Consider the following 18,045-nt stretch of genomic DNA (forward strand, 5'->3'; position numbering starts at 1 on the left):
GTTTGTCATCAAGTTTGTGAAAGAAAAGAAAAAGGTGATAGATTACTTATAATTTCATTGTTTATTCAAAAGATATGGTTGCTTAATTTTGAATTAGGATTTAATAAGCATCATTTTCAAAAGAATTAGATACAGTCTTCAAACATCTCTATTGGTATACATGGTATAAGCAAGCGAATCCATGGAATTACATAATTCTGACAAACCATTAAAAATCCATGTACATGCATGAAAATTGGCACCCACTTATTCTAATGATTCACAATAAATTAATTAAAATAGTTTTTGTTAGTATCTAAAAATCAAGACCATAGTTCCTCAAAATAAACTTAGAGTCTTGTGTGTTGCAAAATTTTTGTATGTTTTGATGAATTCATCACACATATCCCTAGAACTTTGTGATTTTAATACAAAGTTCAACAATATGTATATGCCGATTTTCATAAGATAAGCCTATATAGTCCTGTAGGTACATGTGTAGCAATACACATCAAATTAACTGACTTTCCCTGCCTGGTCAGTATTGGTGTTAGATAGAACACCCCTCCTCCCCCATTTTGCCTGATCACCAGAAATCGCCCCTCCCCCTCTGTTGTAGTTTTTATCAGATAACATAACGGGGGCCCCTGGACAGACATGTGGCTTCAATCACTACAAATAATGCCGATATCTACCTATCACACCGATATACTACAGATACACAAGCACTGCAAACTACAGCTCCTGCACGTTCATTTTCTACTCCATCACCGACTGTGGATCGATTCATACCAAAATCTTTCTCATACGAATGATTCAAACATCAAAGATTGTACAGAAAATCTGTAAATATCTGAGAATTTATTTTCCCACTGACACTCAAACAAACATCTAGTCTCCTTGAAAATTAGTTCACACAGACCTGAAATAGGCCGGAATGTTTATGTCAGAGTAAAACCAAACATCAACAAACTCTCACATCCATATAAATGAAATAAAATAAATTTCTTCTGGGAACTGATGTCTTGAAAAATATACATTAATTACCAACATTTTTATACTCTCCAGAGTGATTGAAATCTAAAGTAAATTTTTCCCATACATCCTGTCAATACATTGCATGAGGCTACTTCCAGAAAAGTCTTTGAAAATTTTTGGTTTTTGCACTTACCCACCCACCCCTACTAAAGTTTTGACAAAGGTCCAGGCCTGAGAGGCATAAAACTTAGACGAGCTCACATTTGATCTTGTCTCACTTTTACGCTATATATTCCTTTCTTAAAAGTGAGACTGAGGTCTTCTGTATGTATTTTGATTGACATCAATGATCGAGTACCATAGTCATACTTACGGTTTTTCTTGAGTCTTCCAACAACACAGGCAATTCCAATATTCATATCGGTAATCCTCAATCTCATATTTTCCTTTTCTGGGCATGATGACTACAGCGTTTCTTAAATCCTTAATGTCAAGTAAAGGATACCCTTAGAATCTCCACAGGCACATCCTATAGTATACCCAGTTACCAAATTCTGTCACCTGCAATGCACCGTCTCCTCCTTAAGGCATCATTTTGGGCTAACTTGATTAGAAGCTGTCCGATCGACCCGGACTCCTATTTCTGTCTCCCTGTCTGCCTGTATTGACTCTCAGTCCCCTCAGGCGTGTGGATCTTTTCCAGTAGAACCCCCAATCAACACACTCCAAAGTTCTTAATTTGATTTCTTACAGGATGAGACAATTGTCCTGGGTATCTGTCAGTTATATCATGGCTGACTCTACAGCCCTTCTCCGTGATGTAAGCGAAAACAGAACATGTACTGCATTCTATTCTGGATTAATTAATTCAGGGAAAAAAATCTTCAATAAAGACAGCCTTAAATATGCATGCTAAAAATGTGCCTCTATTCACAGGTTAATCGTCATTAAACAGTTCACCTGTCGGGTTCATTGATTAGCGAGTTTCTGATCGGTAAGATTTATGTCCATCAGAGGGCACAACCAACCAAACAGGAAGATCTAAACTTTATTTTCAGAATTCCCTTGCCACCTTTGAATGCGTAGAATCAGGACAAATCAACAAATCACAGAATTTCCGGCTCTAAATCCTCAGAATTCCCTTGTTCCAGCACAAATTGAAATTTATTTAGATCCCAATACAATACACACTCCTAATTTCACTGCAAGCAAAATTTAAAGAACAATATGGCCAAAGGACACAAAAAGCAAACATCACTTTTCTACTAAGGTCCTTGAGTCCAAGTGTCAAGCCGTTGTATAATATTAATAAATCTGAATTATCAGGAGCACACTTCTATACACCAACAGTGAATTCTGCCTGTAATGCTGAAGCACCAGAGGACCCTGTTAGCCAGGGTCTCATTGAGGGATGAGCCTAATCATTTAAATTTTGTCCTCAGAGAGTGTTGGGTCAGTCAATCCTCCCCCGCTCATTATACAGCGGATCAGAAGAGAAGGAGAGAGAGATAAAGCAGCAGATACAAGCCTTCTCCTTGCTGCTGTGGAATATCCTCACACAGAATACAGTATCACTTTCCTTAGGGTTCTGACCAGCCACTGCAGATTCTGTACGTCCCCCCAATAACTGCCTTAGAACCTTTAGCAGGCTGTCCCTCTGTATCTACATGTACACAGCTCTGTCTGCTCCCAGCTCTGTGTTCTGTTACCTGGCATGAACAACAGCAACACAGCCTCTCTCCAAGTCGGCCAACTGAACCAGCTGAACCAGCTCACCTGCTCAGGTGCAATTCAGGTGAAGTCAGTACCTTGTAATGACAGGTAATTGGTGACAAACATGGGATGTAGAATTGGGTCCCGAGGGGTCGAGAGTCACACCTTTATCCCTACCCTGCCCTGACTAACGGTCTCCCCATTCAAATGTTTAAGGTGTGTGCAACGCAAAAAAGTGTGTATCAGAAAAAATAAATGTTACAAGGACATTCTGGCTACAACTTTAATGAATATTCAATTACTTTTCATTCTGGCTGAATAACCATTTTAGAGTGGGTTTCCAAATATGCAAATGTCTATGTAAAGTAATTAAGGTACTTAGAATTAACAGTTAAAATAAGGAATATAACTACATAATGTATTAATTTACTCTATTCACTGGTAGTAAAAACTAGTTTATCTAGATCCTTGCTAGAAAGTGTTAAAAAGTCTGTAAATTCATTAAGTATCTCAGCATGATGCCATTCCAGTGGAGAAGAGAAGATAATAAAAACAAACCCTCTTTAGAAACAAACAATAGAAAACTGAATTTCCTGGCCCAGAAGACTTTGGATTAATTAATTTCACAACAGGTTTTTTGTTCCTGGTATTTTCCATTTAGATGCATGAGTGGAGTCTATTAACTGTACAATTAGTATATCGATATCTTGCATGATGGAGATTGACAGGGTAATAGTGTTATCACTAATATCATTGGAAGTCAGTGCCGCTCATTTGTTAGACTAATGCATTTTCTTTATCTTGTGCAAAATTTCCTTTGTTCAAGATTTCCAGAAATAAAAATTTCATTAAATAGATTTTAATTCAACATAAAAAGAATATTTTGACCTTATGCAAAACATTATAAATATTTTACATTATTCAAAATAATCCAACAATTTTTTTTTTTAGAAATTCAAACCAGTGCTTTTCTATTTAAAACAGTTGTCATTATGACAATGAGTCGCTAGCATTAAGGAAACTGAATTTTTAATTTACTCTTGCTGGGAAATTGACAAGAAACATTGCATTTTAAATCATTTCATAACGATTGCTACAAATAAATTTTCTATACGAATTTACACATTTTCCAATTTTTTTTTCATATCATATAATTGTATTGATCATATTTATTTCCACTTTTTGATTCAGCAACCGTTCATTCCGTATATTAAATGCGTATATACAGTTGTATAATATCCAATCTACCAGACATAATAGCCATCATCAGGTGATTTAATTTAGATGAGACCATTGCCTGTTTCCACCCTCCAATGGTTAATTGTTTGATCGGGGCAGAACTTGACACTTAAGGTATTAACTTCAGGTGATGTTTTCCCACTTCAAAGACTATCTAGAATGCTTTAAAGAGTCACACAATTCCCTGAAACCAAGGGCTGCACACCATTCCATGTCAGTTGGATTTATCTGCAATTATAAACTTGATACAAGTAATTCTCCATTTAATTCAGGTGTTGTTCAAAGAGCATTTTCCTCAAATGCTGATATTTTATCACCCGCAAGTCAATTTACATACAAACTGATTTCCCAGTCCTCGCCTTTGTTTTGAAAAAAGTAATATAAGCGATCAAAAGCATTAATTTTTTAAAAACCAGCATATACATGTATGCGAATTGTTTTCTCCACCCAGATTAAGACAAGCAATGATGCAACCCTGTTGCAACAACAACCAACCAACCCTGTTGCATCTATAAACTTGGTGAATTTGGGATGACGGCTTGATTGAGGCTTAAGAAGGGACATAGCTCTATCAACGATAAAGAGACAACAAATTATTCATAGAACGTTGAGGCCCAGATTTATCTGGCTCAGTCTGGCGTCCAATTAGTGTCACTAATCTTCCATTGTTTTTTTCAGTGCGTCACCCACTTCCTGTGATACAGTGGCAGCCTCTGTCTGACATTGGGACGTCCCTAACGAGCCAGACGACCAGGGCTCTAATAGCTGGAGCAGGACCCTGATAAGTCACACCTCCCAGCCTGTTGATGCAGCCTCACAGATTAGTCTTGCAGCCCAACATTAAGACACAAAGAAAAAACAATAATTTTTTGCATTTAATCATGTTCTTTATAGAATTCATATTCCTACCATATGAGAAGAAAATTGTCTTCTCTATATTCTATTATCTGGGAGAAAAATTTGGGGGTACTTTGCAGCTGATTTCTGGACGTTTGGTGAGAGAGGGGGTAATCCACGCCCTTTAAATTTCTTTATTTTTGAGTCTTTATGGTGTTTTATAAATCAGCTTTGATCACATAATAAGTTTTATTACAAATCCACGCCATTCAAAGGAGTGAATGAAAATGCTCTAATGCAATAAAACTGTGTAAAGCCTCCTTCTCTTAAGATATTAACTAGAGTTAAGTGAAATGTTTTGAACAATAAAAACACAGAGGGAGAGAAAAAGCACCCTACTTCAGGTGATCAAACAATATTGACACAAAATTAACAAAGCGTTCAACTCAAACAATCGTAAAGATTGCACCGGCATGCTCAGAGACAGGATGTGGACACCTCAAGCTGACGGAGGGCGATTATAGATATTTACATAGAGGCGAGTTCAGTCATTGCTACAGTTGAGTCCTTTTGACCTTGACATTGAGCTACAGTGCACAGGAAACCTCCCTCTATACACAGGAAATGACCTAGACTCTAGGACAATCACACACAATAAGGAAAAGGATAATTACAGAACACAGGGATATTTATATGCAAATAAAAATAACCATTGATAATGTGATTGTAATACCATTCGCAGATATCTCTTTGATATCTCTATGAAAAATTGCGCAATATAGCATCGTCAGTCTGATAGTTTATCAATGGAGTGATGGGTTTTATCAATGACTGGTTTCTTTTTTCCATTTATATCTCATAGAAGTTCCTCAGATTGACCTTGAAAATGACAGATCTGTCTCAGCACCTGGTCTCGAGATGACTCATTGAGCTTGTGAGTCAGAAGTTTCCTCTGAACAAAACACAAAATGTCTCCTTTTACTAAAAAACTTTGGTAAAAATTACATAATACCACAGTAGAACAGCTTGCATCTTGTAACCTAATATGGATGATACAATAGCTCTTGATCACAGATAATTCCTTTGATATTTGACACCTACTCAGGTTACACTTATGTCCTAAAGTGAGACAGAAGATTACCCACCCCCGTAACTACTTAATAATGTAACTTCAATCAAATCTGATCTATTCAAAAACTAATATTCTAGCAAAAGGCAAAATAATATTGATGATCTATGGTTAATTAAAAGTACATGCTACTGAATAATAAAATTTTTGCAAATATTACCTCAAAGGTTTATTGTCTGTCTAGCTGCCTTCTCCATAAGGATTTGATAATATATGTATTAAAAATTGATTTTTTTAAAGATAATTAATAACCATACAATATGGCCAATGACTACTGATACCAGAAGTGGAATATTGTAATCGTTACATGTAATATCTTCCTTGTCACATAATTATCTCTTCCACAAATAAAAGGTGACCATGCAGGACATTTTTAAGTTTTGTTTCAAATTCTATTGAATATATTAAAGGCCGTATATATTACAATAACAACAAGTCCACCTCAAAGAATATTATCATACCGTTTATCCAGTAATTTTTGCAATGATCTAATTTTCACTTTTTTTCTAGATCTCTTTTAAATCGCAAAATATTGAATAAGCAGAAATTATATTTTGTATTATTTTCTATTGGAAACTTATAAAATCTAAAAAAAATAATGACTCATACAAATTATATATTCTACACATTTTCCCAAGGTTTGCAAATTTTGTGACACCCGAAAAAAAACCCCAGGATATACGGTATCTTAGTAAAAGTGATACAGAGTCAGCAGCGATGTCAATCAGTCCTCAACACAGAGATGGGATTGGTGAATCTGTCAAACTGCTGAAGACAATCACCGACAAAGACAGTATTAGTAACGACGTCTAGCAAATATTGGACAGACAGATGATCGGACTCTACGAGTGATCTCGGTCGGTCTGAGTGATTAGTGACAAATTAGCACAGGTCAGATCAGATCATTGAGTGAGTTAGTGGTAATTATAGCTCTACCTATAATGGAATAAGGCAGTCGAGTATCAGACAAGTAAAATGTCTGGGGAACTACTGTAATCAAAACAAAGATCATTAATTAAGTCTACCTCATTTCAGAGAAGCCTGGGTTTTCATACAAGAGTAGCCCTGTTCTCTACTATATGGCACAAAACCCACATTCAGATTATTTATCACACAGTAGCCAAATTTGTTTCAGAGAAGACAAAGCAAGTAGCAACTTCATTTATTTATTTCAAGACAGTGTCTGAAGACACTAGACAGCATCAAATACTGGTACTAGTAAGACATTGAGACTTGATCCGACAATTTCAGAATCAATTCGAATTGATGACTACGTAGAAGCCACCTTTTCCCTTCATCTAACCATTAAAACTATTTTTGTTTAGGATAACAAAGAATATTCTTACAGCCTGATTAAAATAAAACCTTTCAGAAAACAGCTTGCTGCGTTTAGCTCTGAACTTTAGCTTGGGAGCTGTAACAGAACAATGGAGGTAGACTGATGGTGATAAGGCTAATTAATTACTGCAGACTCTGTACCCTGTGTAACACAGAAGTGGGATAACCCTACTGACCCTCACAGGTTCTCACCACAGATCGGCTGGAGATGAGAGCTTGTTTACAAATCTCTATCATCAAGCCCTGCTTCCAGTGTTTCTGGTGCCCTCTGTACACCTCAACATAGAGGTCGCGACACAAGGTCAAAGTCAGTAGTAAACAGACAGCCATTAACAGCTCAACATGTGTATATGGTATGATAAACAAGCATCTGGATTAAAGAGAGTCTTTGAATAAAAAAACCTGTTAATTAAGTATGCTCAAAATGGAGAAACCAAAACATGGTTGAATCTAAGTAGATGATTTTGTGCAAACATTCATGAATTACATGAATAAGAAATATCAAACAAGGATGTCTGGATAATGTATATACATGTAGTATCTTTGTGTAGTATCATATCTGCCAATTTGTGCAGCAGTTTACAGCATAACATCAGAGAGAGCATTTGATGGTGGCTTATTGATAAGATTATAGTCAAGGGGGACAACTGGTGTGGCACCAGACAGATTGTCTCCCTTGATAGGGACTGCTGTTGGGTTTGCCATGTGTGGGAAGAACTAGCTCTACTATCCTGTTACAGAAACTGGTCATAAAAGAGAGATCAGTCAGCTGACTGGGAGGCTGGTAACTCCTGTATAAGATACAGAAGTGACAGCAGGATACTCTACATTACAGCTCTGATTGATGAGAGAAAGCACACGGTTCCCAGGCCCATATAGCAGCAACATGTTCTATCAGCAAGGAGCATATCTGATCTAACACTTCAGAGGAGATCTTCTGTTAGATTCCCTCCAATATTGCACAATCTCTCTCTCTCTCTCTCTCTCTCCCTCTCTCTCTCTCTCTCTCTCTCTCTCTCTGAATGCACTAATAAACAAATAAACAACATTTTAAATAAATATTTCTTTGTTTTGAATGAGATTTCCAAGCACTATGAAAATTTACAATCTAATCTCTGAAAGTTTCAAATTAAATTCAATATTAGACAGTGTATATTTATACAAAACTGAGCACCAAAGCTCATGAATTGACTTATGGTTGAGGAAAACCATTTTTTAAAAAGTTTTCTCAGGTGATGTTACAAATACCGTATATCAGGTTTTTTCTGCGTGTATCCAATTTCCGCTTTGTTCGCGACGATTTCCGAATCGCGGAAAATAAATCAGCGTAAATTTGATACAAAGTTTTGTTTTTGTAATAAATTTTGTGATAAAGTAAACAGGTAGGTAAAAGTACGGTGAACTATGTTCAGTTAGTTTAGTTAGAGGTACAAATTGCGGGATCGGAGAACAAGCGCCAGATAATAGATTTGTAAGCCTCGTTGTTTATTTAATAATGTATTGACAAGCTTATTAAAACGGTAGCTTTCCTTGCGTAAAGCGATGTCTAATTATGCCTGAGCTACTGGAATATGTAACGGTACATGATCTATTTATCTATGACTGTTTGCGTCTCTGAAAATAATTATCGGTAATTATTCACACTAAGGAAATCGTGTATTTGGTTTTATTGTCTGAAAGAGCGACTATTTAGATAATTTTCCCCTCTAACCTCACAGGTTTAAACAATCGTAAATTATATTTTCAATGTGACTTTGAAATAGTGAAAATTTGATTCGCGTAAATTTTATATACCGTTTAGGCTCCGATTCGCGGAAAAAACATGACGCGGAAAAAACCTGATATACAGTATTTACTTGTCTCTCCTCTATAAATTTTTTTGATTACATGTACCTGTACTTGACTACATACTGTGATAAAAAGTGGTCTGAACTAAAAAAAAATTTGTCAACAAGTAAAAGAATTTGAAGGTTTTTGTTGATGTTAACAAAACCATAAGCTCTAAATTTCTTTTAAACATATATCCCGGTAATAATTTTGCTGTCAGTTTTAACACACGACTCACCAGTTACATGAGCATGGTGTTGACAGAGAATGGGATATTTTATTACTTATTCTGGGTCAATTAAATAACCTCAATTAATAAGACAGCAACACAATTCAATATTAAAGTCAATTTGTGGTGTCATCTTTTGCTCTTTACTTTTAAATACATTGGTTATACATTATAAATGAAAGCAAAAGCAAATCCAATGAAAACAAGTCAAAAATGACACCCTAAGACAGCACCAAAAGATGTCTTTTGATATCACTTTACCAAAAGATATCTATATTGAAATACTCAGTGTACATCATCAACATATGATACAGATATGTTTTATCAATCCTGGTATGCGATGGAAAGGATCATAGAGCTCAGGGCATTGAGCCCTCCTCTAAATTAACAACTTGTACTAATGTACTACCGGTAACTTGATTCTTGTTATGTACATCCCCATTTGCAAAACTACCGCTAATTTGTCATCTATAAAACTTAAGCTAGCTCTATTCTTGTTAGCAGAGGTTGATTGAATAAAACCAAAAATATAGGATTTCAAAAGCTTGCTTGTATTACTGAAATGTTTGTATCAGAGAGTTGTTACATAATTTGTTGACAATGTGGCGATGATAATCCATTTATTTTTTTCTTTCTAATGGATTGAGGAACTTGCTTACAGCATAACAATGTTGTTAACAGGAAAATATATACACATGTTTCTAAATTTAGAAACCAGGTAGTGAATTAAATACTGGTAACTGAATTTCAGGAAGTTCTCTAAAACTCATTCATGATGAAAGGGAGGTAACCTCAGCAGGCTTCTTTTTCAATGATTATTGAAGGAAAAGAGTAAGCTACCTAATCTTATGACAGCAAATCATAAAAATTAAACAGCTTAAAAAAATCAGAATCTCTCTCTCTCTCTCTCTCTCTCTCTCTCTCTCTCTCTCTCTCTCTCTCTCTCTCTCTCATACTTGTTGACACTTACTTGCAACACTTGAAGCAGGTTTTGTGGAAATTATCCCTCTTGTTTTCCTCACGCACCACTGAGACTCTATTTTCATCTTTAATGGAGAATCCACACACTTCACATTTCTCCTCTACCTCGGTCTGGTCCTGTCGGGACTTGGGCTGGCGATTAAAGAAGCTCCGACGTAATAGGGAAGGGGAATAACTCTTCCTCTTGCTAATAGGGGACACCTGAGCTGGCATCACAGCATTCTTAGAGGGGGAACTACTCGGACTGCTGCTATCCTTGGACTTTGGTAGCCGGGAAATCAAATAGGATGGGTCATCAGGGGGACAGGTAGCCGGTTTTTTAGCACTAAACCCGCGCCTGCTTGGCTTTGGTAGGTGAGATATCAGGTAGGCCGGGTCATCAGGGGGACAGGTGGAGGGCCGGGGATTGTGGGATACCACACGGCGGAGACTCACTTTGGATGGATATGCTTCAGGATCATAAACTTCCCCTGGAGAAACAAAAAATAAAGAATATCAGTAGAACTCAAGATCAATCAAAGTGTATTGACTTAATGGCTGCCCAGTGATGTCATGGACAAGTGAACTGTGGGTCAGCCCTGGGGGGATGAGGGTTACATCATGTGACTGGTCCAGGTACAAGCGGGTTATATCACAGGTCAGGCGACCAAAAATTGCCCCAGCAAAAAGTAGTAATACAACCAACATTGCTCTGGTCTAAAAACGTAAGATTCTGAGAAAAAAATCAAAAAATCATGTAGTTGTATCTGTCGCTCACCTGCCAGGTATATATACCTTACTCTTACAGGTATGCACAGCTCACTATGTCAGATGGAAATTAGCATTTCCAAGCAGGTAGTTTATTACAGACACCAGCACTGATAGGTGTATGTCAGTTCACACAACTGCCTTGATCATTTCCTCATCAGAGAGAAAATATTTGGACTCCTAAGTGTGTATCTCTTTTCAATAAATCACAAGCTGCAATAACATTGTGTCCTTCCTTTCAAGAAATCACCATCATGTTTTTGAATTGAGACAGACCATGAATTCAATAGACTGGCAGTGACACTTCTGTAACAGTGTAATCCTGTTTTTGACAGTCAATTTAACAAACCAAACATCTCGATTGCTAATCCTACATAACTGTTCACTGTTTTGAATGGACCATCACTGACATTAAAACCAACACCAATGTAATACATGTTAACATCAACAGTGTTCTAAAACCATTCCCCTGAACCTTTGATCATAGGCATGATACTGATTTTTTACCAATCATCCAGATGATTTCAAACCTTAAACCTGTCAAGCACCATTTTCAATGATTCCTTATTTATAGACCCTGGAAAAAATCTATTCCTTATTTTATATGAGTACCTAATTTATTAATTCTGACACTATGTATCAAACTGCAAAAATATAAAATTGCATGCCAATTTTTTATTACAATTTCATATACCAGTCATTAAGAATTCCCCCCAAAAATCAAAGAAAGAATTTAAAATCTGCAATGGTTGCACATTGAGGTTTTACTGTAGATTCCTTATTTTACACGAGTACTTAATTTCGCAATTCAATGATTTACCATCAAATCGCCAGAACATAAAATCCCGAATGCCGAAATTTTATCATAGTTTCATGTAGTTTACATGTGTCCCAAAATTATTAAAAGCGAGATTTTAGAATTCGCGAGACGGGCTTCTCGCGATTTTACGCGGATATTAATTCCTTGCGTTTAATAAGGAATTTACAGTACACAAATGTTTATTTTTTTACATTTAATCAGGAATTTATAGTAGTAAAAATTTCAATTGCTTGGTATACTTAAGAAAAAATAAAGATCCTAGACATACACTAACAATAGGCTCTGTATACTGGTTAAATCTTGTTTCAGTTTTGTCAGAAGCAGTATGGACACAGATTTCTTACAAGGGGAAAATCCTGAGTAGATGTGAATATATTTAGGTGGATGATTGTTCAAACAGACCATGGTTTTGTCTCATCAACCCGTCCCCTTTCATTTTAATGATAGCATCAATACATTCATTTTCATTAACCATATTTACCTTTTCTACCTTACACTTATTCTGCTATTAGGATTCACATAACTCAAACAATAGACGGAATTTCAAATTTAACAGAATGGCCGACAATCCGACTGAGACTTGGTGTGGTTGTATTCTCATTTCTGCATGTGACAATTTTCATGAAAGAACTGCACTGAGATGATTCATTTGTAAGACAGATGTAATGAGATCTCTATTGCACTATTGTGGTAATTATAAAACATCCAACACATCCAACTAAACAACTAAAATCTTAAATATCATTGTAACAATCATGGGCAAGGAATCAGTTGTCCATAGTTGAGATAGGGAAAAAGGATATACATGTACTGGTAACAAAACTTCCACACCTAAATACATGCATCAAACGCTATGTATTACCTGAATGGAATAGCTTTTTGCTTCTCCTTATGTCCATGATTAACTTAAAATCCAAATCTAGACTGAATAATATGTCATCTACTCATCTGTATCTATTGCAACATATCAAACCTTCCCATTACTGGTGAACCTGAATCAGAATTCAGATTATGTTCCCACAAGTACCCTATATATACATATGTATGTATAAAATGTACAAAACATTTACATCTGACAGAAATTTAATGAGGCCATGAACGGGAAAATCTAACATGTTTGTGTTGCATAAATATAAATGCATTAATGCCAAAATAATTTGTTCATGTTTAAGCCCTAGTAAAATGCATAAATAGTTTCATATATGAATATCCACCTTAAAAAGATAATTCATTAAACTTAATGAAAAAAGTAAAGCTTTTAAATGTAATATATTAAAAATTTGTAAAAACTGCATTATTATCAATACAGAAACTCTGAGTTTGCTTTTTTTTTTAGATTTGAGCATGTTTTGTGATAATTTTCTAGTCGTTTTCCCTTATTAGAAATTTTGGGTTCCTGGTGGCACAATTAATGATCAAATTTTGGACTAAATTTAGGCATTACGATTTCATCTACAGTTTCATGTGTTTTGTGCTGTAATTTGTTGTGTATTCAAAGTCTGAAATTTGGAAGGCCAAAACATTTATATCAGGAAATTTTGAGTGAAGAAAGATTAATTTTTAAAAAAAACTTCAAATGAGAATTCTAGAAATTGCATGTCCGTAAAAAATTCTAAGAGCTTGAGAACGTCGCAGATTGTCATTTATAATCAATTTTCTCATTCAATTCTATACTTATATTTCGACTTTATGAATTTAAACTTTAATAATGGTAATTTTGCACAATTGGAAGTAATACCCATACATCTAATACATTCAACAAAAATAATTGAAACTAACATTATTTACATTAACATTCAGATGAAATGTACGCGACTGAAATAATTCTCTGATAATAATAGGACAATATGTGCCCCAGTCAGAAAGCCAAATTAACCAATGTGTGTTGACTTTGCAGTCAGATTATACATGGTGATCTTTTGAAGTCCCCCTAGGGTGCCCCTTGGAAATTCCTTCCTGGCCTGTGTATGGAGGATGAGGATAGCTGGGAGATGACGCTTTCCTGCCTCGTTATGTTTGTCTTCCTGTCCCCACACCACAGCCTCTTAGATCGCATCAACTTCAATGGACGATCAACAATCCCAGCATTCATTAGTCCACACTGCCGTTATTATAACATACTCCAATGTGTATGCCCTACAGACCTCTTAAACAGCATAATAGTTGAGTATTCCAGGTCATAGCCTAGTAGCATGTAAGTTATTTCTCACTTTACTACCAGTACTTTTCTTGTTCAGGGGAGGGAAAAAATTTATATTCCAAATGCCATTTTATATTCCACCTCAGTTAAAAATACATGACCTTGACCCATATATTTGTCCTAATTAATATCAGGCATATCATCATTAAAAATGATACACATCATTTACAAATTTATATGATTCATGATTTAATATACAGATACACGTAATATCTGATAAAGATTCTAACATTATAAATAACTTGAAATTGAATATTCAAAATGTTATGAAATTGTCACTTGGTAACTTCGATTTAATTTTCACATTTTCTGTCCAAATACTTACAGCGTGTTGAAGTGGAGAGTTCTTCCTCCTCGTTACAGGGTGGTAGACAGTCAGACTGGTACCCCTGACCCAGACTGTTGTAGTGAAGGTCACTGCCCAGAGAGAGGCTGTCGTACTGGTTCCAGTAAGGCGACTGGTCCGGATACGTCCGTGGACCGTTGTCATGGTAACTATAGCTGTACACAGACTGGTACTCCGCGGTGAAGCGGTATTTCTCTGAGCTGTATGATTCCTTCATCATGGATGAATTGGACCGAGTCAAAAAGGAATAACTCATCACCACCTGAAATATCAAAAGACCACTCATAATTCCTTCAAGGCTTTGAATTAAAAAAAACACAATAAAGATTCTGTAAATTTTGATGCATTTACAGTAAATTTACAACACGGTTGTTGGTTTGGTCCTTCCGTTCCTTTCAGACTCTCACCTACCTTAACACAGCTACAGTGCTACACAAACTCCAACTCTCTGCTTCACCAGCTGAAGTATAAAAAGGGAATTTAATAATTAACTGTATGAACAAAAACAGGCTTCCATCAGCGAATTAGCAAGACATAAACCTATCAGTTTTCGTTACTTTACGATTGACTAATCATTCACAACATGCTACTCCTATTGCCTTTTTCCCCCTCTGCCAGCTTTATTGATACAAAAACATTATTTCCCCCACTGCCGTTTTTATTGATAGAAAAAACATTATATGTCCCCCAAGCTCAGCTGGGACATACTGAAGGATTCCACTTGTTTCCATGGAAACCTTTCCACCCAGGAGATGAGGAGCACCACTGAAGTATCCTGAGAAAGGTTTTAATGACTTCACTCCAATTATTCCGTTCTTTAACCTGGCCATTACCATTATGATGCAAACAGAATAAGAGCAACTAGAGGAGAAAACCACAGCCTTTAACTCATACGATGTGTTATATTTTTGAAAAACAAAAAATCAGAACAAAGAAACTCTGGGGAAAAGCATATTCTATTTAAACAGTCTTGTAACTTTAAAGTTTATTTGTTTGTTTTCTTTGCTACATTTACTTACTGTCTAAAAAAGTGCCAGACTGAGCTGTCCTGAAAATCAGAAGTCCCACTTTGTAATTTATGATAACTTATCAACAATATTTCTGCAGAAAGACTTCTGAGGAAAGACTTCTATTTTTCATAACTCATATATATGTACTTGTTAACAATGGAAGAAATAATGGGTAACAAAGACACCTGGAGTAAAATATCATCAAGAGTCAGTCTTTTTATTGAATTTCAAGGTCAACCAATGTCATTATGTATATTTTAACTGAAGAGAGCAAAGAGTCTCTCTGTTGCCCAGTAACTATGGATTTGTTTTAAGTTGAATATAATCATAAGTACTTAATATATGTGTACAAAAATATTTTTTAAGAGTTTAACCTACATATAAATGCTAAAAATGTAGAAAATAAAAATTCGGGAAGTAAGACGAGTGCGAAGGTTTATTTACGGCACTCAATGAATGGAGTCATCAGCTGTCTCTTCTAATCTCAAAAATCAGTCTTTACAATTGCAATATTCCACAAACAGGTAGCACAACACAGCCTCATCCTTAGCTTCTTGCTGTACTGAGGTTTACTTTGTCTGAGCAGTGTAGATATTTTTATAAATTTCTGAGTTCTGGAAAAATGTTTCCCCAATTTAACAGCTGAAGTCAATTTTTCAATTTTATTGTACAGAACTTAATTCATCCAGTATGTCAGAAATTGATAACATACCAAAGGGAGGATAGATTAAGGTACACAGAACAGAGGAACAATCCCCAATGATATCCCTAAGATTCAGTCCTTCAGCAGAAAACATGGAATTGAAACTGAAATCAGCACCTTGATATCTCACGGATTCCAATTGCGAATAGAAGATTAAATTTAGCGGATGTTTACATTGGATGCCAGAAAACAAGGAGAAGAATCCGACTATCAATCAGCTACATACCAAGGATCTGGAGAGGATTGGATCAGCATCCTCTATAGAATCATCCACTGATATATCCCAGAAACAAAATCCCCCACAATTCATTGCATGCATGGGTTGTCACCAAGAGAATGACAGTGGAGAAGTCATAGAGCATTGCCTCGCATTCCTCGGGTATTGATAATTCCCCTTGTAAGGAAACATGCCAGTCCTAAGTATTATGATAAAATGATAGTTTGTAGACATTGGGTAACACAGTCCAAACATTTAACCGCCCAATCTGTGTATTACTTGAGGAACTCGATACCACCCTTTTGTGTCTACCTGATATTGATGTGTCAATTTGCAAAAATTTCAATCATAAAGCATAAATTATATTAACTTTTTTGAGAGTGTTAAAAAGGCATTTCAATGGCATACTTCACTGTGATTATTTTTACATTTATTTCATTATGAAATTGACAAGAACCTGGCCCACTTTACTCATTGAAAAACTTACAAAGTATTACCATTTTGAGTTCCAAAGCATAATTACCTGAAAAATGATCTCAAAATCTATCTAGTAACAACAAGGACTTTTAACATCCAAAGGGATTTTAATTCTGTCATTAATCCTTCGCAATGAATCATTGCTCTGAACAAAGTCTGTTATAAAAAGGAGAAAAAAAAAGGCTATTCATTTCACAAACGTTAACATTGAATTATTAAAACTCTTTGAAATAGCAATTCTGAGGCTGAATATCTGCAGAGATGAAATAGTGGAGGAAGACAAGAATCACAAAGCAATCTTCCACAGGATGGAGGGTGATTAAGGCAAATTAATATTATCTACAGATATCTAGACAGGAAAATTCAGCTTCCGAGTTCTCTCCCCTTATCACTGCCGGTCATTCCCATGGGTCACTGTTTACTGTTCTTTGTTCAGTTTAATAAAATCAAAGCCAGATGAAAAATTTTAATCTAATTGTTACATAAAGAATGTAACTACTTCTCAGACGTTATCTCTGAAGCCAATCCTTAGCGATGATTGAATTATTAAATAAAGATCCACTTCTTTGTATCAAAGTCTTGCATTATGATCAAGTTGAATCACACTTATACCAAAGTACCGTACTCAATATTCCTTTCTTTCTTAATTTAACTCAATATTTTAGTATCCTAATACAATGTACAACTGAATAAAATGTATACCAAGATGAATGAGAAATATTTCATAACACCGAAAGGTAACTGGTTTCTTACTTGTGTCTTGTAAACAAATGGTTTTCTGGCCTGAACGAACTGCACTTCTTCCAAGAATCAACAATTTTTTATTACTTCCAGAAGAACATAAGTCTTGTATCAGAAACTGGTCACTAATAAACTACTGAAACTTCATTCAAAGTCTCAAACAACATGTATGTATTAACTCCAGGCATTGACTTCCACAGCATCTGCTAAGCCAACCGATTTCATCACCTCCTTAGCTCCGTAATTCACAGGCGCTGTTGTTCCTACTCCTCCGAGGGGGATACTTGTTCCCCTGACCCCAAGTTCTTACACCCCATCCCTCTTACATGTAAACGCTATAAACTCATTGACTTAATCACCTAAAAAAAATATGATGAAGCTCTTAAAATGGAACAACAGACTTCAACTCCATTCTTTGTGCATTGCTCATGGACTACAGAGGTGCAAAAACACAAGAGAATGGCAGGCGGATGTGTGCAGAACTACTCCATGAAACAAAATCACAACAAACCTGTCATTCATCCAATTTTTATA

General features: G+C 35.8%; 1 protein-coding gene and 1 long non-coding RNA gene across 7 annotated transcripts in view; one reads left to right on the plus strand and one right to left on the minus strand.

The window, feature by feature from the left end:
- Nucleotides 1-14,619, minus strand: part of LOC105345641 (rap1 GTPase-activating protein 1) — a 47,716-nt gene extending 33,097 nt beyond the window's left edge. For 4 of the 6 annotated variants that reach the window (XM_066080428.1, XM_066080425.1, XM_066080426.1 and 1 more), the window contains exons 1-2: nt 14,343-14,619; nt 10,240-10,720 (exon numbers count right to left, since the gene is read on the minus strand). In XM_066080428.1, coding sequence (XP_065936500.1) covers nt 10,240-10,720; nt 14,343-14,619 — 758 coding nt within the window. Of the gene's footprint in view, nt 1-1,330; nt 2,249-10,239; nt 10,721-12,679; nt 12,840-14,342 lie in introns of those variants that run through there. The other 2 variants (XM_034480507.2, XM_034480496.2) reach the window with 2 other exon arrangements.
- LOC109620905 (uncharacterized) lies at nt 13,628-14,734 on the plus strand. Its single transcript, XR_002201537.3, has 2 exons — nt 13,628-14,011; nt 14,381-14,734. It is a non-coding gene; the product is annotated as an uncharacterized lncRNA (long non-coding RNA).
- The last annotated feature ends 3,311 nt before the right edge of the window (nt 14,735-18,045 follow it).

Source organism: Magallana gigas, chromosome 3 (genome assembly GCF_963853765.1).
Source record: "Magallana gigas chromosome 3, xbMagGiga1.1, whole genome shotgun sequence".
Classification (NCBI taxonomy): Eukaryota; Metazoa; Mollusca; class Bivalvia; order Ostreida; family Ostreidae; genus Magallana; species Magallana gigas.